Consider the following 25,417-nt stretch of genomic DNA (forward strand, 5'->3'; position numbering starts at 1 on the left):
TATCGACTAGATTGAGAGAGTGAGTTAGATTATTTTCAAATGGCTAATCTGGTGTGATAGAGAACAGGTTCATACAGGTGTTTGTCAAAGTCTACACGTAGGATGCACAGTTGTATGTGATAGTAGGAGAGTTGAGGAATTCGCTGTATCACAACGTGAATGAGATATTATACCCCGCATCGTCGCGGCAACACTATGATAGCACCAGTACGTGCAACTGCAAACAACAACTTGGGCCGAAATCCAATCTGTGAATTGACGACGCAGCACAATGCCGTAAATACTTTAACTCCCAATGAGCTACTGCTAACTGCAGATGCTATCATATACTACAAAGGTTGTTTATAAAGATCTTCGACATTCCCTGCCAACGTCTACAATTAGTCCAACATATCGCTATTTGAAGATCGCTGCTAGCTGCATTGATACAACCGCTGTTGACCCGTGTTCCTTGTTTGCGTTGATAGGGGAGGCTCGGATTGTTGTTAAAATGGACAATCCGAATAATGACCAAGTTCCGTAGGCTTCTGTCCAGCAAGATGCTCACGAAGGCGCAGGAAGAGCTCAATCAGGTATACTAGGTTGACGCCCTTATATTATTGTTCAGATGTAGGATATTCTTCCAGTGATTCCATAATGTGGATTTCTCGAGTACACTCTTTACCGTTGCCCATCCTGCTATCTAGCAGTAGTGCATCATTGTTAATCCTCATTGCACTAATGAGTTTGTCCTTCTTCCGGATGAAATAATTCTTCGACTGCTTTCTCGATCTATGGTTGTTAGGACTCGCTCACTATGAAGTATAAATGAGATAACATACCGAATCGCACACCGTATTGATTTCGGAAAGATTGGTGGCACTTTGTGAATTCTTGGTTTTGATGCGTCGTGCATATCGACTGACAATACGACACAGCCCCGGCAGGCCCTGTGTGCACTCAATCATCAGCTGACATGCATCACCCCTGCTGATTTTAATATTGACATCCCGCTCAAACAGAGCGGGATTGCGGAAGCACAGCTCTAGCGTCGCGATAGCCATGCTCTGGGGTACGGCGCAGAAATTAAAGATGCTCTGCTCATTCAACTTAGCCAGATAGACAAGACAGTCCTTGGCATGTTCTAGTGCGTTAAGAATCATCTCAGAACTGCAGTCTAAGGCCGTCTCACAATTTTCTGGCTTAAATAGATCTGCAAAGTCGCTGACGTACTTAGACCATATCTGTTTGGGCCAAAAGCAACGGTGGTCTCCGTGATCTTCACTGACGTCGCGGATGATGTTGGTCTTCTGGAGGAAGGCACCCATTGACCGGGATAACTTCGGGTAGTCGAACAACGACGAGTTGCAAAGTTGCGCTTCGATGAAGAAGCGGGTAAGGCCCTCGCCGACACAGCCGGCAACATAATAGCAGTACAGATCATACTCGGCTATAGTCATGACACCGGCTTTATCAGGATTGTTCAGGGTAACCTTGTGACAGAAGTCGGCCATTCCATTACCCATTACCCTGGTGATGTCCTTGATAATAAGTCTGCAGGCTGGCTTCAAAGCCTTGTACTCGTTGATAACGTGATGGAAGTGAACAAGCAGTTCGCGGTCCTTCTCTTCGGGACGGTTGCCATCGTATGTCCACCCGTCCTTCACCAATACATCCTCGAAGTCACGAAGCAAGGCAGTCTTAGCCTTTACAGGAATAGAAGGGTCGTCTTCTATGGTGTCGAGACCACGGAGAACCAGGTAGAAGATACAAATCGGGACGAGCAGTTCGGGGTGGAGCTCCTTAATAACGGCACTGAAGCTCCGGCCGGTCTGATCGAGGAACTTGAAACAGACCTTCCGGGATTCACTCTCATTCCTGAGATTCAATCGATAGATTTGATTGTGCTGGATCTTCCTATGACCGTAACAAGCCTCCCGTCAGCTATCAATAGTAGGTTAATGGGTGAGTGATAACCACCATTTCAAAATATCTCTCAATTGATATGGATGAAAGACGTAGTAGAGAGCGCTGCTGATATACTCCATTCTCATATGTGGGTAAATAAGAGAAACACCTCTTGTAACGATGATACTCATGGTTTGGGCTCCGGGCCTTTTAAGGGTATAGAAAGTGGAAGCGGAGCGGAGCGGGATTCGCAACCCGCTATTTTAGTTGCCGGAGCGGATTTCGATTTTTCAACCTCCCGAAATCCGTCCGCCGGGGGGTTCAGCCAATTCCAGAGACACTATATTCGCGTTGCAGCCACACCAGACCTCATATTGGACTATACAGCTTCACAATTATATCCATCTTCACAGTGCCCCATTAGATGGAAGATATAGCACATAATCGTGGAAAGGCGGCCCCATACGGCCGAGCGTGCGTCAGCTGTGCCCGCGTAAAACGCAAGTGCATGCTGCGAGCCAGTGGAGATGGATGTGAAAGGTAATTTTCGGAAAGACTATTGGTGATGATTGGCTCATATTCATGGTCAGATGCTTTCGTCTAAAAGTAGAATGCAGACCTTCTCCTACCGTCCGCAGGCGTGGCTCCAAGCCCAACGGCTCTCAAGCCGCTCGTCTAGAGCAGAAGTTAGATGGGCTCGTTTCATTATTAAAAGCTCGCCAGGGTAGCCCTGAGCTCGGAGATACAGCATCATCATCCGCGTCCTTCACATCAGCTCTGTCTCACGCTTCAGTGTCTGCAGATCGTGGGTCTCATGCACAACCGCTTGTTGGTGATCTTGATAGAGTAGCTACAGATCATGGCAAGTCTCGTCACTGTCCATCACCAAGATCAGCTCCTTCAACAGAGAGCTCGAGCTTTTCTCCGTATAGCCTTCCGGCCGGCGTAGAGCCAACTTGTCGCAATGCAAAACAACGTTTGAGGGCATTTTCCAACCACTACACCAAATTCCTCCCTCTTATATATCTCGAGAACGGTTTGACTTCGGAAAAGTTGTATCGAGAGTCACCATACCTCTGGCTATGTATAATGGCTGTGACATCTACAAATGCCAAAGAACAGAGCACTCTGGGAAAGGCGGTTCGAGAGGTTGCCGCTCGTGAGGTAATTGTAGAAGGTAAATGTACAACGGATCTGTTACATGGTCTCCTCTGTTTCATCGGTTGGTCCGTTCTCCTTATCACACTTTGCTATCCGCGTGACTGATAATAATATATAGGGGACAATTTCGGTTCTCTATGGGATCACTTTTTACTATTTTGTCTCATCTGTGCACTGCTTTGACGGTCGATCTGGAAATCCGAAGTCGGCATTGTGGAGAGGGTAATTTGAGTCATATATTTCCGCGACCCATAGCAGCCCAAATCCAGGGAGCTACTGGGACATATCAACCGAGGAGTTCTGAAAATGCACGGACGGCATTAGCTTGCTACTTTCTCACTTCATGGTTAGCCCTTCTTTGGAATATTTAGAATGCCGCTAATAGCACGATCAGTATTGCAACATTTCAGACAGTTGGGGAGAACTTGGCCTGGTCACCATACCTCGAAGAATGTTTGAAAATGATACAGGGCTCAAGGAATCCTCCTGGAGACGATCTTCTCGTGCAAATGATCAAGCTTCAACGCATAACGAGCAAGGTCACTGATGTCCGGATACAATTAAGAGATGCCGACTGCGAACAAAGTACGCGTCTTATCTCTCCATACATGTCTGCCCTCAACACCCAGTTGGCGGAGACAAGGAAATCATTTCCACCACACCTGGCCACAGAGAGTACGTGAAACCCACAAACAGCTGACAGAAAGCCACGCTAACTCTGGTTTGAACTCAATAGAGGTTCTTGAAGCAATGGCCCTGCACACAGAAATATGCATCAATGACCTTATCTTTATACGCCTCCGACAGACACCTCTTCTTGCTGATACCAGCAGCATGGAGGCTCTTCTCACTTGTCTCAATGCAGCGAAACGCGCAGTGGACATTACGTTTAACTTTAAACCAACCGACTACATATACTTCCCCTTCTTTCTCTGGAGGCAATTCCGAACAGTAATTCTCACACTCATTCGACTCGCATCCCTCGAAGATCCGGCGTGGGATGTGAACATGGTTCGACGAACCGTAGATATTACGTCTATTCTCGACAGGACCGCCCAGAATTTAAGCAATGTACAAACCACCAGCGATGATGGTGATAATCACGAAAACGTGGTTGCGAAATCATTAGCGTGGGTGAATAGGATGAGGTCTTGCTTACTAGCTGTTTATGGACAGTCGACAGACGCCCAGACCTCTACCACTGAAGTGAACGGCTCAATGGGGATTTCAGGTGTGAAAACGTTGCTGTCAGGACAGGCGGCCTGGGACGTGTCTCTTACAAATGGAGGCTCGGGGATGGATATCTTCTCATCTTTTGAAGAAGATATCTTCGGGGAAGATATTTCTGGGTGGTGGCCACAGCTATATTCTGAAAGCGGATTATAAAGATTCCTTGCTGTTCCATGAGGCTTTGTATGACTACACGAGTGAATAAGAAATATATTCAATTGTTGTACAGAACTTTTCCTTCTATCCATCTTGTATTTATATCTTTCACCAGTCTATTTAACCTCAGCATATACATCCAACGCATCGTGCAACCTTCCAAAAACACCCCCATGCCACTCCCTCAACTGCTCCCACTCCGTCGACGGCAGCGTAACCCTCGACATCCTCAACCACCCTCCGACAATAAAATCCGCATAACTCGGCCTCTCCCCCAACAAGAACGGTCCACTAGTATCTCTTTCAAACATCCTCGCCAGATCCGCCAACATCTCCCGGAACGAAGCCAACACCTGCTCCCTCTTCTCCCCCTCAAGTGTAAAATCATCCCAAGACTTAAGCCCGGCCCGCCGGACAAACTCGGCCTTACTCTCCTCCGCCGTCTCCGGATCAAACGGCATCTTCTGCACCATCAACATAGTATGCACACTAAACGCCGCATCGACATTATTATTAAACCGGGCATAGTCCGCATATTCGATATCATTCCGCTCCGATAGCGGCACCAGCACCTTCAGCTCCTCTTTTAATTCATAATCCAGGTTCTGCGGAGGGAGGAGATCCCCGCCACCGGAGGCGGGGTAGGTCTTTTGTAGGTAGACCGCGATATCGAAAGAGTCGCCGATGACGGAATTTGTAGTGGGATCGGAGAGGATAGGGAGGGTGTAGAAGTCGCTGCCGTCGGCGAATTTGCGACATGCGGGGAGGTTCAGGCTGCGGCGCACTTTGGATACTTCAGGGAGCTTGACCCATGTTGTGGAGTAGGGGGCGTTTTTGAAGTTCAGTGCGAGTCGTGCTTTCCAGGGATTTACGGCTGCGGCGTTGCGGGTTACTGGGGGGCGCATGGCGATGTCGTAGTAGGTCATTGTTGGAGTGGGGTTTGAGGTGGTGGTTGTGGTTGCCATTGTGGATGGTGGGGGGGTCATATAATGATTAGAGAGTTGAATTGGTATTATATGCGAGCGGAATGAAGGTATTAATCGACAAGTGTGTGCAATTGAGCTCTTTGGATGGCGAGTTTAAGTGATATTCATGGCGATTGAGGTTGAGTTATATAGCTGGGCTTGGAAGGTAACGTCACGTGTAACTTGAATCTCGGGTGGGGCAGGTTTCCCCAAGTCTGGAGTTCTTTAGGCGAGAGATCTCTCCTAAAGTAGCAGAAATTTAGTCTTTCCATGGCTAATTCTGGAAACTGCAAGCTGTTTGGGCTGGAGAGTGGGCTGTGCAATGATCATGATTTGATGTTCTCATGTCGACTCAGAATGACTCATGCCCACTCATGCTGTCCAAGTGGGCCCGTGTGGGGTCCTATCCCCACTACCCGATTGATCTGGAGATCATAAGAGGCATGCGGTCTTCTTCAACGTCATAGAGTTATGAAACCTCCTTTTATTATACTATATTAGGTATGCTTATGCAGAACATATTCAAAGTTTGAATGGATCCTCATAAAGCACAGGCTGCAGATGGGGATTTCTTCTGCACTTTGCCGATCCAATTATTCATCAATCCCTAGGGCCAATTTCAGTCTGTTGCTGCCAACATTATAATTTTGCAGACATGGCAAGTCCGAATCGAGCTTGATAAACAAGCACCAAAAGAGGTGACTGAGCCTTTGTTTGTTTGCTCCGTTCTAAAAAGTTACAGAGTCTCAAGTATCCTTCGAACACCAGCAAAATCAAGTTCATCCATCGTCTCCTGCCAGAGCTGCTCAATAGATTCTTTTCCCTCTGGCGTATACAGCGATGCATTAAACCTGAACATACGTGTGTCAGCCATGACGTGAGAGATTCAAAGGGAAGTTGGGAATACTTACGGTTCAATCTTCCAACTCATAAGGAAGCACCCATGCGACTCCTTCCCCTTCAACACGGCAGCATCAATAAACGTCGATGCACCAACCTTGACTGTCCTCCCCGTCAAAACCCCAAACACCGCTAGCCCAGCCTTCGCAAGGCCAGGCGAATCCCGGCTCAGGTCAGTGCCCTTGACGAAGGCCGGATCTGCCAGGTTCACAATCACATCATCTGCACCGACATATTCGACCAACTTGTAGAGAAACGCATGAGCGAGAAGCTTCGACATGCAGTAAATGCCATTGGCATCATATGTATCTGGACGATCGAACAACTTCAGAAGTGGCGCATCCTTCACGTTTGGTAAGCTTGGCAGGAGCGATAGTGCCGCGCTGACGATAGTTAATCGCCCTGGCACTCCTTTCGGAGATTTGTCCCTCAAGCTTGGAAGGAGTAGGATAGCGAGAAGCATGGTGGAGAGATAGTTGACTTGAATTGTTTCCTCGTGGCCGGTGCTTGGATTGGTGGTGAACTGGGCTTGTCTCACCCCAGCATTGAGGATAGCGATATCTAGGCGGGAAAGGTTGTTTTCAACCCGCTTTGCAAAGCTTTGTATGGAGTCATATGAGCTCATGTCAAGTGGCCAGACATCTATTGTTGACGTGGGATTAACGGCTCGAAGCTTGGCCGCTGCGGCTTCGCCCTTTTCGAGAGAGCGAACGGCGAGGATCAAGTGGCTAAGCTGAAGAGATAGAAGCTGAAATGCACACTCAAATCCCAGGCCAGTATTCCCTCCGGTGATTATGGCCACTTGACCAGAGAGATTTGTGGTTGCGGGTGGCCAATTGGGTTTGGCACAGAATTGGTTATAAAAGAAGACGTTGGGAAAGAAGGGAGCGGTCGAAGGAGGGAGGTCTTTTGACGCCATTGTGGGTAAGATAGTAATGTCAGAGAAAGACTTCAGATTCTCTGAATCGAAAGGTGTTATTTGTAAAGCAGAAGCAGGCTGTCTAGTTCTCTTAATACAAGTTCCTGATGATCCTATATATTACGGCTGTCAGCCACTAAGCCCAAAGCGGCACCCAATGTCCGCGGACTTAAGCCGGGTGTTTGCCGCGGTCGATCCATCCTTCACTTCGTCTTATTGTTGTGCTGGAGATATCCTATCCCCGCGTATATCATATATGGCAAGGCACATCTTAACTCCGATCCCGATAATACTGTGTTGAGACTTGCGCTGTTGCCAGGGATCACTTGATTCTTCGCCACCTCTGTCTACGTGGTCTCTGACCACCACCGCCTCCTACCTACCACCCAACCATCATCTTGAGATCTAGATAGATCAAATACACACACATTCGAATATCGTCCTGCCCTCTGTCTAGAGAAAAAATTTGCAACAATCAAGCCTAGGACTCATTGACGGTGACCCGCCGCTGCCTTGGGAGCTTTCAACAAAGTATGGTAATCGATATCGCTGTTAAAGCTACTGATCCCGGAGGCATCATTGGAAGCGGCAGGATCCCTCCTGGAGAGACCGAACCACGTGCGCAACCCCGTAATAGTTGCTTGTGGAATGGACGGCAGTCCAAATTGACGTGTCCGAGTCTTGTTTTCCTCTGTTGGTGGCGCTTGTGCTGTGCCACTTGACGACCCCCAAACCGCGTCCTTGATCCGGGTAAAGTATCTCTTGAATGCGGTTGAAACCTCATTTGATCCGATCAAAGTGGACCGGTAGACGGTGATAGATCCCATGGTGACTCCGATACATCCCTCCAAATGCAGCCAGAATACCTGCCATGGGTAGTCGAGAAGCCCGTGATACCATGTGCCTGCAGTGCGAATGATGGAGCATGTGCACATGAAGATCGAGAGACACAGGAAGCATCCAAGTCCCAGTTTTGTCAAGGTTCGCAATTGGACCTTATAGAGCAACCGGATTGGAATACTAATTACTGGGCAAGGTCAGTTATAACTAGTCTTCGTTTGGTTAGGTGACATACTCATCAGATCGGTGACCGCATCCAAAATTGGTGGAAGCCAAATCATTGCAAGAACCGTGCTGTTCGGGACTGGTAAAGTGGGAAAGCATTTGGCTTTACATAGTTAGTGGAGGAGCCTATCGCTGACCAGAGGTGCTTACAAATTGCCTTCATTCCTGTGTACGGGCAAGGAACGATCGGAGCGACGAAGGCGCTCAAGATCCACGAGATAACAGACAGCCCGACAGTGAAACGGTAATAGATAATAAACCAGCGTGACATTCCCACCAGGAGGGGCTGGAAGAATGCCAAGTAGCACCATTTGACAGCAAAAACTGTGGTCCAGAGAAGAACTATAAAGGCGATGTTGAAGCCATAGTCTTTCGCATGTTCATTTAAATGCGAGGCGAGAAAGAGGACTGCGCCAACATTTCCTTCCAATGCTGCCATCTGAAAGTAGATGGTGTATGCGCGGAGAAAGCCCAGTACTGTTCCTATCAACAGTGTGGTAAAAGCAAAGCTAAGGAAAGCATCGTCCAAATAGAGGCGTCGTCGAGTGAAGAGTCGGATGAAGATGCGACCAAAGAACGACAGTGATGCTAACGCAAAGAAAACGCCAACTGCTATCTGGTAATCATGGATCTTTCGTTAGAGTTATACTTTCGGATAATTATGCTTGGACTAGCCTTACGCCATATTGCCGCTGGGTAATCCGACCGATATCACCTATGGCCGGCGGGGTCTGAGAAGCTTGACTGGAAGTAATATTCAGCGCTGCGCTGTCCATCTTGCAGGTTTCCGGGATGAGTGAGGCATAGCCTTTAGAGGTGCAGGTGCAATTCTTGACGCACCTCACAGACGGGACCACCGCTTTATGTAGAGCCGGGCTGTCAGACTCTGTGGTTGCACGAATTGTCTGGGTTGGATGTGCGGGGACTTGGGCGGCGCACTGGATTTCTTCCTACATAATTTATGCTGACTGCATTTGATCGACCTCAGGAAGTTGACAATGCCTCCCAGAAGAAGCAAGGGGCTCAAGTTGCCTTGAGATTCTTAGTCTCCCTTGGGAAACTCGGCCTCGATTCCCAGCCAGCGCTGAGGACTTTAAATGTGCGATATTGAAGTTGATATTGGGGTTGATAAATTTTGTTCCAGTTCCCAACAGTTTGGACGCGTGCTAGTCAACAGCCATGTAGCTCAGCCTCTTGCGCGTGCCTGCCATCAGTGGGTGGGAAGTGATATCCCTTCCGCGCCTGACTAGCGTCATCCCTGTCCAAGTATCCTGACCACCATCAAAGACCTCCGTAGTTAACCAGACGATTTGATATATAAGTTCATTTGAAGGATAGCAGGAATTAGATTCCTGCTTATGTTCAAAGACCCTCTTCACCTCACTATCTATACAGCGTTTATCGGCATATCCCTCTTCACAAGCAGCGTCGCTCGGAGCTTTGAATAGTAACCGCCATGTCTCAACGTACAGCCTTAACAGTAGACTGGGGGCTCCGTTCAGATCCACATACTCGTCTCGACCAATGCCATCAATTTTGCTGCTTCGCCATATGCATCCACCACTGGAGGAGATCCACACGGGCATCAAGCCTGAGGTGCTGAGTAAGGTCGAGGAACTGCGGCCGTGCTCTGGTATGATACAAGCAAGGGATAATGCAGCGAGACAACTGACAAGATGATTCTTTACATCATCAGTCACTATTTGTAGTGGGGGTCTGCGCATTCGAGCAGACCAGCGGTGGTTGTGAATCGGGCTTATCTGGACATCATTCCAGACACAGCCTCTGGCTTATGCTGTGATATCCTCCGCAAGGGCTCTCAGGACAGTTGAGGCTCCGCATGATGCTATTATAAGCATTGTTAGGGTCTGCACACCATACCAGCGACTGAGGCTGGGAAGATGTTGGAGTGTTACCCGGTTACCATTTTAGGCAACTGCCCGCCTAATCTCACCGCCTCCTGCCCGAGATCCCCTCAACACTCCATCAGTAAATTAAACAAACTGCTTCCTCCATTTCTGCCTTGGTGGAAGCGAGGGACATCAAGTCTGCACCAATGGCTCTCATCAACCTGTTGCTGACCATTTGCTTACCGGTTGTTGTAAGCGCTGTCGCATATGGACTCCATGCGCTTTACCAACACCGGTCCAAAATCAACCAGCTCCGCAAACAAGGCATAGTAACTATAACTAGAAACTTCACCTTCACTGAGATGCTTGTGTGATTGACATTTTGTTTAGGCAATGCCACCAGGATGGAACTGGCTAACTGGTCACATGTTTGTCCTGTCGGGGTATCTCAACCGTTTGCCCCCCGATGCCAACGTTATACTTGCGACGCAAGAGTTGGCTTGGGAATACACCGACACAGAGATCTTCCTATTGGATGTCTGGCCCATGTCCCCCGCACAGTACATAGTGTTCTATCCGGAAGCAGCGTCACAGGTTACCACTAAATTTAACCTCCCCAAAACAGTTATACACGACCGGTTCATGCGACCGATCACAGGCGGGCCTAGTATGATTTCTGTAGGGAACGCTGAGTGGAAGCCTTGGAGATCAATCTTCAACCCGGGGTTCAGTGCAGGTAGCATGCAGGATCTTCTGCCTGAAGTTATCAAATCAGTTAGTGTCTTTTGCGATAAACTACGCGAAAAAGCCGATTCTGGAGAGATGTTTGCCTTGGATGATCTGACCACCAGATTAACTATGGATGTAATCCTCAAAGTGACCCTGTTAGTTTATCCTCCTGCAATTTCTGGGCCACCTGCTAACCTGAGCAGTGATGCCGACGTTGACCATCAAAATTCTGACAACGTCATTGCAACCGCTCTTGGTCAAATCACCAAATGGCATTCGTTCTGGGATCCCCGCGTACGGGCAAACCCACTACGCCCTTTAATTCAGGGATACTATGGCCGCGTCGCGGACAAATGGATTCGTAAAGCACTGAATGACCGATTTTCCGAGATCAAGCACGTAAAACGGGATGTATCAACCCGTTCCAAGCGTGCCAAATCGATCCTCACTCTAGCCTTGGAGGCATACCTAGAGAATAAGAATGAAGAGATCTCTGAGGCAACCGAGTTAGATGACGACTTTACAAAAAATGTAACATATCAGATTCGACTGTTCCTCTTCGCTGGAACTGATACCACGTCAAGCAGTATCGCCTACGTGTATCACCTCTTGTCCAAGCACCCTGAAGCTTTGACCCAAGTCCGGGAAGAACATGACCGCATATTCGGACCAGATCCTTCCGCTGCGGTGCAGCTACTCTGCGAACAGCCTTCACTGCTGAACAAATGTCCATATACCATGGCAGTCATCAAAGAAACTCTTCGGCTCTATACCCCCGCAAGTACTATGCGTCAAGGCATCGATGGTTTGTCACTGACCGATAGGCACGGCAATCGCTATCCCTTGGCGGATGATCTCAGCGTTTCCGTCTTACACCAGGCGGTACATCTCAACCCAAGGGTATGGCCACGAGCAAGAGAGTTCCTCCCCGAACGGTGGCTGGTGGATGCAGACCACGAACTATATCCCGATCCAGCCGCATATCGCCCGTTTGAGCAAGGGCCTCGCAACTGCATTGGTCAGACTCTTGTATACAACGAGATGCGGACAGTCCTAGTGATGACCGCCCGGACATTTGAGATCAAGCCAGCATACGATGAATGGGACGCAATGAAGGCGAAACAAAGGGGCTGGTTTGATCAGATTGCTGAATCTGTAGGGTTCCAGAACAAGAAGCCTAAGCTGTTACACGGAGAAAGAGCATATCAGTCTGAGAAAGCCGGCACTCATCCAGTGGACGGATATCCGTGCCGTATCAGCTTGGTGGCATAAATACAATAGCAGTCAAACATTACTTTTCCATGCAATCGAAATGCCTATAACCTGGAGCATTTTCCTCGAAAGATGTCGTCTCAGATAATGTTACTCACGCAGCCACATTAAAGTGCAGCCAGGAAGGCTTCGGAGCCCATATGCCAGGAATGTAACGAGACATAAGATCCAAGTGCCCCATTCGTCACAGTGTTTCAAATTAGAGACATTGGGCGTAGGCAAAGTAGAACGTAATATTTACTGCAGATCCCGACTAGTATATGCCGCTTAACTACTAGTGCCGGGCTCAATAATGACCCAGTTACATCATCCAAGTAGCCCATGCAAGCAAGTTAGTTTCCCATGGCGTGATCACGCATTATTAATCTATGGATTTATAATCACGGCCAATGATCCCTGCAAGAAGAACAGCTATAAGGGAATTTTGACCGTGTCCAGCGTAAGCTTGGGCGTATAGCAATATAGTAAATGAATCGAGTTACTTCAGTTTATAACCCTAAAAATCAACAGACAACTCTAAACAGCACCCTTCGCCACCAACTATATCCCCGCAAGCCCTAACCTCAATCATGACCACCCCCCAAACCCCAATTGACAACCCCCCGGCCAAAGGAATCTCCTACTACACACCAGCTCAAACCCCACCCGCAGGAACCCAACTAGAGGGCTCAACCAAGCTCTTCGCCCCCCTGTCCATCCGCGCCCTCACCCTCCCCAACCGCCTCTTCCTCGCCCCTCTCTGCCAATACTCCGCAAAAGATGGCTACGCCACCGACTGGCATCTCACCCATCTAGGCGGGATCCTGCAACGCGGGCCCGGACTCGCAATCATGGAATCAACCGCAGTGCAGAAAGTAGGCCGAATCACGCCTCAAGATCTTGGGCTCTACGAAGACGGCCAGATCGAGCCTCTCAAGCGTATCACTGAATTCGCCCACAGTCAGAGCCAGAAGATTGCCATCCAATTAGCTCACGCGGGCCGCAAGGCTAGCGCAGTTGCTCCCTGGCTGAGCGTCAACGCTATGGCTGTGAAGGAGGTTGGTGGATGGCCGGATGAGATTGTTGGGCCTTCGGCGATTGCGCATGAAGAGGGGGTTAACACAGTCCCTCGGGCTTTGAGTGAGGAGGAGGTTAAAAATCTGGTTAATGACTTCGGAGAGGCTGCTAAGCGAGCTGTCAGAGCGGGGTTCGATGCGATCGAGGTCCATGCAGCGCATGGATACCTTCTGCATCAGTTTCTGAGTCCCGTTAGTAATCATCGAACGGATCGGTATGGAGGAAGCTTTGAGAATCGGATTAGGGTATTGCTGGAAGTGTGCGATGCCATCAGGGATGCAATCCCGGACACAATGCCTCTGCTTGTGCGAATCAGTGCGACGGACTGGTTTGAATTTGACGAGGGGTTGAAGAAGGAATTCCCGGAGAGTTGGACGGTTGAGCAATCTGTTCGGCTTGCTCCCATCTTGGCTGATCATGGGGTCGATTTGATTGATGTCAGTTCAGGTGGGGTTCATTCCAAGTCTGCAATTGCTATTAGACCTGGTCCTGCGTATCAGGTGCATTTGGCACATGAGGTCAAGAAAGCAGTTGGTGACAGGCTTCTGGTCACGGCTGTTGGAGGGATCAAGACGGGCAAGCTTGCTGAAGAGGTTGTGCAATCTGGTATTGATGCTGTGCTAGCTGGGCGCTGGTTTCAGCAGAATCCTGGGCTGGTTCGTGCCTTTGCAAATGAGTTGGGGGTGAAGGTGAGGATGGCGACGCAGATTGATTGGAGTTTTGAAGGTCGTGGCAAGGGAAGGAAGAACGGATCTTTGTAGAGTGTTATTATAGAGTCATTACTGCGTCGTGGAAAATATCGGGGGGGCTTTTGGAAGATGTAATTGATTGGGAATCTTGTTACAAATATGTTGTCGATAAAGGGCGTTTCATAGCATCTATATATAGGGAGACGCTACTGCCACAACAGCCTTTGCTCATGTCACGTCCTCATTTTACCTGCCGCCTGTCCTATAAGGTAAATCCTCTTCTCAGTCCTGGCAAAGACATTATCGTCCTCTTCATAAACTAAATCATTGCCTGAGACTTTCTCACAGTGTATGAGGTAGCATTGTGCTACCTGATGTAGATTTTACTGGCCTCAGGCAGAGACATAAACAAATAGAAGGTGTTCAATATTCTGCTGGATTCAACTAAGGTAGGCAGAGGGATGGCATGAGCGGGGTTTGGTGTGGAGGTAGCTATGGCGGTGGCGCCTCCCTATCTATATAAATCAAAATACTATAGATTGCAACAACCGGACCTGGAGTCAACATCATCCCCTCCATCAACCAGAACACTCCGGTTGCTCTCCTGTGTCGACATTGCAACGTCAAGACCAGGATTACCGGTGAAGAAATTGACAGGTTTGAGACCAACAACCATCTTGTCCGACGGCATGACGGGCCAGTCTTCGATTCGGGGGTTGTGGGTCGATCCGAAAGTGTGCCAGATGACAATATCCTTATTCCGCACCGAAGAATGCTCAGTTTCAGCTCGCTTGGCAATAGCTGAAGCAATCCCATCACCGCCTAGTGACTGCATAGTGTGACGGCCTGATGGGAAGTGTTCTTCCTCAGTGTACCGAGTAACCCAGACGGCGTGCTGTCCGAACTCTGAGCGCCTGGCATGGTATGAATCCGGGTGTGCGAGCAGCATCTGACTATAGGCGGGAAGCAGCTTGAAGCCTACGGGTGTTCCGGTTACCGGATTGATGACATTCTCGTTAATGATTTTGAAGGTGCGATTCTTGGTGAAATCAAGGTCCAAGCCGCCTTCTTTCTCCACGATGGAAGAGTGCGTGACGTACCCGACGCCGAAAGGATTGTTATATGTGTCAATCTGGGCTTGAGATTTACCGGTATGATCAAAATCTCGTACGTCCACAGGTATGGCATGTGATTCTTCGACCTGCAAGGAATTGTCGTGGCCGTCGATTGCGGGATCCATGCGCAGGGAGAATAAATGCTGATGATAAGGGGCTAGAACACCGGGCGCGACAATGGTACCCCACGGCACTTTGTGGCCAATATCAATCGGAGCGGTCGAAAGGATTCCAGTAGCACGTACTTCGTAATGAATTGATGCATCCTGGCCGAACTGGAAAGCGAAGATGTATTCGTAGTTGCTAACGGTGATGATGGTTTGCAGGACCAAGATCCGGGAGCGCGTCACCACCGCATTCCTGGTCCGGTAGTTTGTGTGTTTCCATAAAATGCCGTCATCTTCCTCATGACAGCAGATTACGTTCGGAAGCTTCAGTGGGTCTCCTGTAGTAGTCGTGTGCCAGCCATCAAAGTACTTGATATGACCGAGGCAGTCACAGCCCAGACGGAGGTTGTTGGCATTGATGCCCGCCCCGTCATTGCCAAGATCAAATGCCCCCTTGCGAGGGTAAGGAGCCCGAGGGTCGCCATACGGCACAAACATCTCTGCAAGGGACAAGCGGTAGAAGAGGCTTCGGCCATCGTAGCGAATGTCATGAAGAGTGAGACCTTCTCGGTAGTTGAAACCAATGTGCATGGACCATTTTTCCCATTCTAAATGATTTCCATGAGTCTTGAATGAGGGACCCTCCGGCTGTACCACTTGGTATGGCTTTGTAGTTGTCCTTGCGGAAGCTCTCAGGCCAGGGCTGTATTCTATCTCCGCGCCGTGGATTTTGCGGCGATCGAATGGCTTTGGCTTGTCGTGAATGCGATCGTCTGGACCAGAAGGAAGTTGATACATCTTGGTGACTTTCAAGTCCTCTGATACCTCCGCGCAGAGATCGAGTGGATAGGCGTAGTAATTCGCATCGGCATCATCCACCAAGCGCATGTAAAACCAGCACTATGCATGATGTCAACATTTAGCCCCTGTACCTTTCGGTTATGATGATATATACTTACCATGGTAGTCCGTTGCGACATGTCCTTGGTGCCATCTGTGGCATATGCCCACGACTCCACAACAACAGTAGCACCATCCGGCAGTTGTAGGTGAGCAATTTCTTCCTGAACTTTTGGATCCGACATGCACGCCTTCTCAGCAGCTTTCATATAATCAGAGTCAATGTATGGATGCTTCCCGATCAGACGTTCCTTCTTAAGGATCGTAGAGTCCTCGAGGTCGACTAGGAGCTCAATGAATTGATTTGCGGAAGAGTCCCCGGGAAGGACTACTTGGACACGAGCAACTCTCGCAGGCCTTTTCGGTGCACTCTCTCCGTTATGAACTTGCTCCAAAAAGGGAACCATATCTGCCTTTGGGGGTTCCTTCAGAGTAATCACTCGGAAATTTGGGGTTTTTCCGGGAAATGCATGGCGTACAATAGCTGCAGCCTGGAAAATGAACTCTCAGAAGCAACCCTCAAGCATAATTGTGTTTTTATGCATACCTTTGCAATTTCTCTTGGAGTCAAAGGGTCAAAGGGGTGGGGAACCGACATCGCTAAGGGTGAATTGGTAACGATCTTGAATTGAGGGGTCGGAAATTTTTAGATGGGAACAAGACGTGTGAGATATAGTCTCACTTAAATAACTTAGCGAGTCAATCCTGCAACAACATGGGTGGTGATAAGCGGAGAGAGTCTTGGAATGTCCCGAAGCATTCCCCAAAGGTTAGGTTTAGGCGATGCTGCTCCTCCGTGACATCAAGTTCCGCCTCCCGCTTCCGTGAAGGTAAGGATTAACCGGGCAGGGCCGACCGACTCTCGCACCGACCTTCCGGAAGGACACTAACAGTAAGTTTAGGCGCGGCGTGCGTCCAGATATGCTGCCACGGCCGCTAAAGTATAAGAGTAGCCGAGTCATCTCAGCCGGCTGCTTATCTTCAGCTTTCCGTGCGGGGTCGATTCGATGAAGTACAATTGTTAGTCACTGCCATATAACAGCCAGGACAGCCCCAGGATCGCAGCCAAAATTGCGATGTATCAGTAATATCGTGGTCGAGATCGCTCAGACTAATATAAGCGTTCTTCCTGAAGCGCTTTTGCTAGGGGACCACGCTCAGAAACAACATAAATTCGCTGTTGAAGCATGATATCAAGGCTCTTATCACAGAAGATTCTCTTCCAGGGATATTGCAAGCGACGGTTCTGGATCCAGTCAAGACCCTTCCAACTTGTCTAGTAGCATCATATTGGTTTAACTGCCTCTGGAGCGTCTTTCCCAGTATGACTCTTGAAATGACACTGGTTCGAAATACAATCATTTGGGAAGGCGTGTTTGGGTCAGCTCCTTGAGAGGTGGGCTATATACGGAAGCTACTTTATCACTGGTTTGGCAACAATGTATGGCAGAGAAAGGATCATGAACTAATGGAGTGTACCCGCAGATACAACGCCTGGGGAGCAAAACATAAAATAGTGCTTTCAAGCGCGGAAGGAGCATATGACGGTAGAAATGAGGTAGGTTGTAACAGCGATGTGGGTGAGTAACCTTATGTGGCATGTTGTTGAGATACATTATCTTGAGGCATAACCTGCACAGAAAAGGATTATGACCGAGAGAAGCGCGAACGGCAGAAGACCACTTCGAAATAATGCACTGCAATAAAGCGGGTTTCCTATGCTTCTCTGCTTATGCCCATTCTCAAGGTGGTGCTGCGTGTTGCACCCCAGACCCCATACTCGAATTACGGATTCATTGGGGGTACTTCAGCCGCGGCTTTATTCAGCACCTCTACTTGTTTTCTCAACCTCCATGTCTGTGAACTGATCAGATGGGCCATTTTCTTGGCTGAGGAATGAGTGCTGATGACGTACCTCGTAGTGCAAGTACGCAATTGAGATGAGCATGAAGAGCGGCATAAGTTCTTTAAGAACTTCCCAACCACCCATGTTGATTTCTGAAAACCGCATGATGAACGAGGAGAAAGATGGGATGTGTATCTCGCTTTTGCCACTTGTGGTGGGAAATAGGAGGGCCGATGACAACAGATGAAGGTATGGCTTTGAAGTCAAGGTTGCCGGTTCAAAGGGTGGAAATGTTGTTGTTCCACAGGAGTATGGGTCCTGCCACATGCAGTGTAGGTGTCCACCTACCGTCACAATGAGAGGAGTCCTTGTTGAGTGTACTACATACAGATCAGGTGAACTACTAGCTTTCCGACAAATAGTTTTATCTAGACGGCAAAGCATTAATTGTGTCTGGGCTTCTCAGAGGCGCGTCATCAAGACGGCATGAACTTGACTGATGAGGAACGCAGTTTCTATTTCTATCTTTGTCCACATTTGCATACCGAGAAAGTAGTAGTAAGCCATTTAGGATGCTTCCGTTGGGCATTCAGATGACAAGAGAATTGTTCGTTGTCGATCATAGATTCCTCGGAGGAAGCAAATACAGCAAGACCCTGGGGCGAGGGGCATCAGCAACAGCCTATAATGAAGACAGTGATTCGTCATTGGTGAACTTCAATCTAAGCGCATTATTTCCTTCGCATATAAGTACTGCTGGAATTGTAGCTACTTTGGTAAATTCCCATCTTATCGGCTGTGAAAGGCACCAACGGGAAGAACAGATGCAGGCGTGTAAAAGTAAGTTACATTGATACCGTGATTTATGCAAGCACCTAATAGTACCTTTAATGGGCTGAATATATACTACTTAAGGGGATATCTCACACCCGGCTATATCTAAGTTCTCCTTGGCTTGTTGTTCCTATCACGATTAGTCTCGATAGCTCTGAGATTTGAACATAGTACGCAGGCAGTCTAGCCATCTGTCACACTCGCCCTTCCGTTACTTGCCTCCCCTGCACGTCACAAAGTGTATGATATTTACGGAAACCATTGACCATCTTCCAATATGGGTTTGGGCAGGTAAAATGTGAGGGAAAAATACCCGCTTGCTGCTAATGTCACCGGCTGAATCCCGGATATGTCTATCAGCACATCACCGCCAATCAGCCCAAGCCCAGAAACATTCACTTCGCGGGCCAGCATCATGTGTTGGCAATTTTCTTTTCAATGTTCTCACATACAAGTGACTGGGTAGTTAATAATAGTATGCCCCGCACAATTCAGCCAACAACGATAGGCATCGGAGCAACCCCAGTATGTTATATTCCCATGCCCGTCAAAAGCCTCCGACTTGCTGGACGACGCGATGGTTTATCAGCGCCAGTGCTCCGTTGACATATATCCTTACTTGGCTTCATACCAATCATTCCATTATTTTAACAACATCTATGATACTACATCCGATACACCATCTAACCCGCAAGACAGATTCCAATTAGTGGGATGTATGAGCTCATCACAGGGGCTCTGTGCTGATATGTAGGCCGTTCATTCTGGGCCCTTGCATCGGATGAAGTGAGAGACGGCGATGTGCTGCTGCAGACGCAACAGCGGCGACTACTCACTGTGTCAGGAAGACCACGGCCGCAATTCAGGGGAGTGGGCTGGCATGATGGAAAGTATGCCTTCGTAGAAAGTGTGCGATGTGCCACTGCAATTTTCCCTACCCAGAATAAAGCTCCTTGCCTCTTTGTTCACATCCCTATACTGCTAGATGACTATGAGGTTTTGGGGGGAACGACTATTCTCCCTATGTCTTCAAGAGCCTGGCCAATGTATCGTTTCAAACTCTGCGATGCCTACAAGCCTCTCAAAATTGCTATGCGCATAATATTTTGCAGTCACCAATCAGAGCTCTTGATATGCTCAGCCACAATCTCGACTTAAACATTCGGAAATTAGCATCTTGATTCGCAAGAAAACTGGCATGCATCGAGTCTTTTCGCCAAGAAGCCTTGCGTGATGCGTTTCTCTGCGGGGTTTACACATTAGACGCTGAATTGGAACACTATTATCCATCCGCCTAGTGCTTACTTCTGTCTTTTAACCAGTCTCTAACGACTGTCAGCAGCTGCATGTGAATATCACCCAGCATTGTGATTTCATACCCACTAGTCAAACCACTAGTCAAGTCTGTTTTCAACACTAGCTGCTTACAGGCTGTTTACTTCCGTCCTTGGTTCCCGCCCCTATTCAGATTACTATTATACTTGTCTCCTCATTAGTATGCCACATATAACTAACAGACCAAATGCCAGCATGTCCTCATGATACCTCTTTCGCACGCCTTTCTATTATAAAACTAGTAAGCCGAGCACAAGGACACTTCACCATCCATGACCTCGACTGGACTCCCTTCCGATTCTTCCATCCAAAAAGGGTACGTACACACTTTTTCATTCGCTCCATCCCATGCAATATTTCTGATCAAGACGTCACAGCTTCAATGGAGCAATCATAACTCTGGAGCGGCACATCCCACCCTACGTCTTCGCCTTCGAAATCACCTTCCATCTCGACAAGTGGCCTTCATTCCTCAAGAATCTCAAGCCCCCAAAACATTTTCATCCACATCAGGAAGAGTACATAGAAGTCCTGGAAGGAGAGCTGTGCGTGGATGTTGGGAATCAACAGTACACACTGACCTCCCAGAGTGGGCGATTCTGCATTCGTCCATGGGTGAATCATCGGTTGTATCCGCCTCCGTTTCCTCCACAGCAACAGTCACTCCTTGAGAGTAGCCATGACGATGAGACGATCGGAGGTCGTGGGATAATACGATTTCTGTTATCTGGGCAAGATACTCCCGAAACATTCAAGCTTGATATGCTCTTTTTCATGAATTGGTACGGATATCAGGAGGAGACTGTAGTTGTGGGGAAGAGTGTCGATATTCTGCAGGTTATGTCGGTGAGTGTGTTCCCTCCAATGTCCCCTTTTATTGAGGTTGTGCTATCCTTTGGCTGACTGTGTCAATTCCTTCTATGCTGGCAGATGTTCGATGCTGGGGGCTCCTATCTATCACTACCGGAGTGGGTGCCCTTCGGATCCGTTATAGCCGTGGGGATGGGGATTACCCTCGGCCGTTGGCTGGGAGGTTTACTTGGGTATCAGCCTTACCATCGCAAATGGACCCGGAACAGCGATTGGGATCTGGCGTGCGATCGGATGAATAAATCTCTATTCCAAAGGCGGTTTGCTACGAATGAGAAGAAAAGGGATTGAATATGATGTGTGACAATATATACTATATACTTCACTTTTTCAAGGAGCAACTTCATCACTTGGTATCATACTTTTTTTGTGATAGATGTACCTCAAAAAGGTGTTTTTTGTTTCATTGCATTTTGAATTAGCCAGTTCAAGAAGTCAGCTAATTCATGGTTATTATGTACCTACACCGATTCTTGTGGAAGTAACATGGGACTAGTTGTGACTAGGCTCAGCAAAGACATCCTACTCTCCTACTCAACCAAGAGAGCCCGAGGCTATCGCCCCAAGGGCTTTCCGGCATCCAACCCCTTCCCCCCTACTTTGCTACAACATACTTCAACTGCTCCGAGACTCTTCAATCGTGCCAAGTATTATAGTCTACTCGACCTGACGAATAAGAACCCAGAAGAATACCCTACACACGATCCTCCCTCTCCACATGTCTAATCACTCCAAAGCAAGACCCTATCCTCACTAGAACAAGGTCCAGTGGGGGAGTGGAGAAACCGCAAGATACGGGTTAATCTCATTGACCCCATTCGCCTGATCGACTAGACCTCCCCACTGATTTGCGACATCACTGCTAGGGAGCATATTCAACAACGGAGTTGAATTAAGAAAGGTCGGAAAAGGTCCTCCGACAGCACACAACCCCAAAACGGCCCCCACCCGAACCCTTTTCTTCATTGGCATCTGCGGCTTAGACACCGGATATACCGGAAGTAGGAATCATAATGGACAGGATGACATGTGACTTAATGGTGCCACGTGAACTTCCAGTTAATTATTACGATGTTGGATCTACGGCTACGGATGATGAGCCACGAGATAGAATCTAGATAGCTAATAAAACAAGCGCAAAGGTAAATTGGCGCTCCAGGGATTACTGGTACCAGACAAAGGGGGAAAAGAAAGTGCGACTAATTCAAGAGATACGTACATCTTGAGCATTTCACCAATATTACAAAGTGGGTTTGCCATCTTGGCGTGGAGGATGATCCAGGCATCTATTGCTGTCAAGCCAAGATAGAGGTGCCGCAAGGCTGAGCGAATCTGGAACTTGTCCATGGCATGCCGAGGCACATGTATATGATTGGGGTCAAGTCTAGTCTGAGGGCTCCGAATAAGCAGCACATAACGCAACACTCACAAGATCCCCGTGCATCCTTTCGCTAGCGTTCGGATGGACGTCCCAGAACAGCTAACGGCGCAAAGACCCCTCATCATAATGCACCAGGAAGTGAGGGAGTATGATCTGTGGGTCTTTTCTATCTCAGTGGCTGGCTAAAACAGAGAAACGATGGCCGCTGCAGCCAAGCTGGTGGCAGAAGCCGTCAGACGACACATGAACCGTAATAGCGTTGCCTCATTACGAACGATTATGGTAAGATACATGGAAAGACTGGGGCTTCAAAGCTCGACATAGTATTACAAAGGAAGCCTGATCTTCAGATGCCATCTCTGCCAATTCCTATGTTTTACTGTTGAACGTTACAAAACAGGAACCAAGACCACCCACAACTTATACCATTGTACCCACTATCTGACTGTACTAGAGTCATTCGAGTGTACAGACGAAATGATGCCTGCTCTTGGCGGCCCGCACCGAACATGCATCGGACCCTGAGCGGGATTTACTTCAACGCCACAGGAAGCTAAAATCTTACCTGTATGGAATATTCCACCAGCAGCCCGATCATGATAGTCCCTCCAGTCCACCAGAAGCCGTTGCTAAACCACCACCAACAGCTCCGACTATCCTGCAGATCTACACACCACACCATAAGACCGAGAGACAAACTGGCCCCGCCAACGGCAAACAGGTGATACGATGTCCCCAGCCCACTCGCTCGGCCAGCTTCCACCAGAAGGCCGGTCATAAGCAGCAGGACGGGCCACAGCACCGCTTTGGTACGATCTTGCAACAGCACTGCTAAACTCTTGATACCAACTTTCAGATCGGCTTGAAGATCCTGATGTGCGTAGATGGTGTCATAGATGAGGACCCACAAAGCAGTTCCCATTACGAGGAAGATGACCGAAGTGTCAACGGTGACACCGGCTGCGTCCGGGGAGTAAGCCAAGGGCTGCACTCCCATAGCCAGCTCCCCCATGACCACACCCCATGCGAGGCAAAACCCGAGTACGAGCTGTGGAAACCGAGTATGCCGCTTAGCGAACGGGTAGTAGGTCGTACTGATGATGTTAGGTAAGGCGTATAAACCGGAAGTCCATAGTCCTAACGGCATGCATGCGAGAAAGATGACAGCACCTAGCACCTGTGTGGCGCCGAAGAGAATGGCTGCTTTAGGTGTGATGGAACCACGAGGAATGGGTCTTTTGCGGGTCCGTTCCACTTGGGCGTCCAAGGGTGCATCGATCAAATCATTCCATGTGTGAGCTGCATTGGAGAAGAAGAAGCAGCCCCCAAAAACTGTAATGCTGGTTCGCAGGACGTACTCCGCTGGTGCCTGGGATTTTATTGCCGCAAGCAAAATGCCAAACGCGTGCGGAAAGAAAATGAGCAGAAGAGCGGCTGGAGGCCAAAGACGAACCAGCTGTAGATAGGGCAACCAAGCGGACGGGAATACTTGTAGGACGCCAGACTTGTCATTGCCTCCATACTGAGCCTCCACCGTAGGTGGTGTCATCGGTGACATAGACTTTGACTGGTCCTTAGCTGTTTGCTTTTTGCCTTGGGTCTTTCGATGCATCCCTAGCGGACTTGACTGTCGTAAAGGTGTAGAAGATTCCGACATGATTGGTAGAACCTTAGAGAACTTGAAGTGTGCGAGAGTCCTTCGAAGTGATGTTCGTCTGTCGTGTAGTAATAACCGAAATGAATAGGCTTCCGGTATCGAGCGAGAGGCAAACGATATACACCTGATATAGTGGAGATATCGTGACTGGTTGTATTCCAGTTCGGAGAGTCCAACAGGCAGGCGCCGCATGCCAGCTTATATAGCTGTAGTGCTCTCTCAATAGACGCTTATGCTGAAGTAAAGACTCGCCTTACCTGCGCTGGCTCATGTAGTCCTACACTACCGGTGGCCTTTCCTCGCGTAATACTCAAAAAGCATGTGAAGTATCAATTTCCGCTCTGTTGTCGTCCAACCGAAGTAGATACTGTGTGGGTCTACTATGAATCGACAGAGCCTTTACTGTGAAGCTGACACTTTCTCGCACCTTACATTGTACTCAGCCCCATCCCAGTTCCACCGTATTCCTGCACTTCTGTTCCAAATGAAATTGTACTCAGCCAAGAAATATTAGCCCACAGTGTGAACCCGTGTATGCATTTAGGTGGCATGTCTCTGTCCTTGGATCTTACTGCATTGACGGGGATAGCGGGTTGCGTTAAAGACGTTGAAGCTGGGGGCCTAATCGTTGAGTGTGAATCGCATTGACCCTGTGTTTGTTTGGTACTTTTGCTAATTCTTACCTGCTTTGATATTTCGCATATTTTCGTTCTTGGGCTAGCTTGGATTCGCAGGTTATAATGCGTGAAATTAATATTATATGGTCATCTCTTGAATGTTTGATTTTCATCACCGGTAGCCTGTCAAGAGACTCGTCTTTGTCTTGCCTATTTATGCAGTTATATCACGAAACCTGCTACTATATGTATTTCCAGTAGTATCTGGTCGCATTGTGTGGAATGACAGGGGAAGGCGGCGTGTGTGAATAAGCAAGTAGCAAAGTTAGTGTGAACTCATTCTTGTCTACAAAGTGTTGGAAAGACCTGCCTAATGAAGTGCCCTTTTTCCCCACGGCTGAAATGAGATTTTCTCTGGCTTCTATATATCAACGGGCTGAAGATGGGACGTTGAGCGTCAGGCTTCATCTTTATAGATAACCGTTGCTCTCGTCAAGTCCGAGTGCGGAGGAAGATCGCCTTTGTGTTTGTATGGAAGGAGCTTGGTGTCTTGAGAAATTCGCTGAATTCTGCTGTATGTATTCCTACCCATGCTTGACTTAGGCTTTATTGGGGGCTTAGTACGAATAGGACTCCTAGCAGTGCTTCTAGATGATGGAACAAGCCCCCATACAGGCGCAAAGCCCATCACTCCTAAACAGGAAAAGGTAAGACTGAGGCTGGTTCGATGTTCATTTCATTTGATAATCAAGGAGGTACTGTAGAATTGTTCAAAAATCAAATCCTCATGATGCCACGATACTGCAACGAGTACACGCCATCGGGCAAACCAGAATCTGTAAACCCTTGTCCGCCAATTCCTCATCCAGATGACCC

General features: G+C 48.4%; 10 protein-coding genes across 10 annotated transcripts; 4 read left to right on the forward strand and 6 right to left on the reverse strand.

The window, feature by feature from the left end:
* Positions 1 to 638: 638 nt before the first annotated feature.
* Positions 639 to 2,027, reverse strand: BDQ94DRAFT_182057 (squalene synthase; the record flags this gene model as incomplete). The annotated part of the gene is made up of 3 exons (XM_026774049.1): positions 639 to 771; positions 822 to 1,896; positions 1,957 to 2,027. The coding sequence occupies 3 exons, from the start codon at positions 2,025 to 2,027 to the stop codon at positions 718 to 720; spliced, it is 1,200 nt and encodes a 399-aa protein (XP_026622787.1). The 3' UTR covers positions 639 to 717.
* Positions 2,028 to 2,311: 284 nt separating this feature from the next.
* BDQ94DRAFT_182059 (fungal specific transcription factor domain-containing protein) lies at positions 2,312 to 4,434 on the forward strand (the record flags this gene model as incomplete). Its single annotated transcript, XM_026774050.1, has 5 exons — positions 2,312 to 2,427; positions 2,478 to 3,113; positions 3,167 to 3,394; positions 3,443 to 3,723; positions 3,785 to 4,434. The coding sequence occupies 5 exons, from the start codon at positions 2,312 to 2,314 to the stop codon at positions 4,432 to 4,434; spliced, it is 1,911 nt and encodes a 636-aa protein (XP_026622788.1).
* A 116-nt stretch (positions 4,435 to 4,550) lies between these two features.
* BDQ94DRAFT_173527 (uncharacterized protein) lies at positions 4,551 to 5,399 on the reverse strand (the record flags this gene model as incomplete). The annotated part of the gene is made up of 1 exon (XM_026772180.1): positions 4,551 to 5,399. One exon carries the CDS (start codon positions 5,397 to 5,399, stop codon positions 4,551 to 4,553), a length of 849 nt encoding a protein of 282 aa, XP_026622789.1.
* A 468-nt stretch (positions 5,400 to 5,867) lies between these two features.
* On the reverse strand, positions 5,868 to 7,288 carry BDQ94DRAFT_149830 (putative short-chain dehydrogenase/reductase family protein). The gene is made up of 2 exons (XM_026767464.1): positions 6,311 to 7,288; positions 5,868 to 6,250 (listed from the first exon to the last, which is right to left on the reverse strand). The coding sequence occupies exons 1-2, from the start codon at positions 7,216 to 7,218 to the stop codon at positions 6,136 to 6,138; spliced, it is 1,023 nt and encodes a 340-aa protein (XP_026622790.1). The 5' UTR covers positions 7,219 to 7,288; the 3' UTR covers positions 5,868 to 6,135.
* Positions 7,289 to 7,706: 418 nt separating this feature from the next.
* BDQ94DRAFT_182060 (uncharacterized protein) lies at positions 7,707 to 9,059 on the reverse strand (the record flags this gene model as incomplete). The annotated part of the gene is made up of 4 exons (XM_026774051.1): positions 7,707 to 8,245; positions 8,294 to 8,386; positions 8,434 to 8,899; positions 8,964 to 9,059. The coding sequence occupies 4 exons, from the start codon at positions 9,057 to 9,059 to the stop codon at positions 7,707 to 7,709; spliced, it is 1,194 nt and encodes a 397-aa protein (XP_026622791.1).
* Positions 9,060 to 10,339: 1,280 nt separating this feature from the next.
* Positions 10,340 to 12,359, forward strand: BDQ94DRAFT_182062 (cytochrome P450; the record flags this gene model as incomplete). Its single annotated transcript, XM_026774052.1, has 3 exons — positions 10,340 to 10,462; positions 10,524 to 11,017; positions 11,066 to 12,359. The coding sequence occupies 3 exons, from the start codon at positions 10,340 to 10,342 to the stop codon at positions 12,132 to 12,134; spliced, it is 1,686 nt and encodes a 561-aa protein (XP_026622792.1). The 3' UTR covers positions 12,135 to 12,359.
* A 247-nt stretch (positions 12,360 to 12,606) lies between these two features.
* On the forward strand, positions 12,607 to 14,023 carry BDQ94DRAFT_149835 (NADH:flavin oxidoreductase/NADH oxidase). Its single transcript, XM_026767465.1, has one exon. The coding sequence runs from the start codon at positions 12,704 to 12,706 to the stop codon at positions 13,949 to 13,951; it is 1,248 nt and encodes a 415-aa protein (XP_026622793.1). The 5' UTR covers positions 12,607 to 12,703; the 3' UTR covers positions 13,952 to 14,023.
* Positions 14,024 to 14,411: 388 nt separating this feature from the next.
* On the reverse strand, positions 14,412 to 16,599 carry BDQ94DRAFT_173532 (amine oxidase; the record flags this gene model as incomplete). Its single annotated transcript, XM_026772181.1, has 3 exons — positions 14,412 to 16,001; positions 16,061 to 16,492; positions 16,549 to 16,599. The coding sequence occupies 3 exons, from the start codon at positions 16,597 to 16,599 to the stop codon at positions 14,412 to 14,414; spliced, it is 2,073 nt and encodes a 690-aa protein (XP_026622794.1).
* A 3,689-nt stretch (positions 16,600 to 20,288) lies between these two features.
* On the forward strand, positions 20,289 to 21,177 carry BDQ94DRAFT_173534 (uncharacterized protein; the record flags this gene model as incomplete). Its single annotated transcript, XM_026772182.1, has 3 exons — positions 20,289 to 20,332; positions 20,394 to 20,862; positions 20,947 to 21,177. The coding sequence occupies 3 exons, from the start codon at positions 20,289 to 20,291 to the stop codon at positions 21,175 to 21,177; spliced, it is 744 nt and encodes a 247-aa protein (XP_026622795.1).
* Positions 21,178 to 22,820: 1,643 nt separating this feature from the next.
* BDQ94DRAFT_173535 (4-hydroxybenzoate octaprenyltransferase) lies at positions 22,821 to 23,924 on the reverse strand (the record flags this gene model as incomplete). The annotated part of the gene is made up of 1 exon (XM_026772183.1): positions 22,821 to 23,924. One exon carries the CDS (start codon positions 23,922 to 23,924, stop codon positions 22,821 to 22,823), a length of 1,104 nt encoding a protein of 367 aa, XP_026622796.1.
* Between the last annotated feature and the right edge of the window lie 1,493 nt (positions 23,925 to 25,417).

The sequence above is a fragment of the Aspergillus welwitschiae genome, assembly GCF_003344945.1.
Source record: "Aspergillus welwitschiae strain CBS 139.54b unplaced genomic scaffold BDQ94scaffold_34, whole genome shotgun sequence".
NCBI classification, from domain to species: domain Eukaryota; kingdom Fungi; phylum Ascomycota; class Eurotiomycetes; order Eurotiales; family Aspergillaceae; genus Aspergillus; species Aspergillus welwitschiae.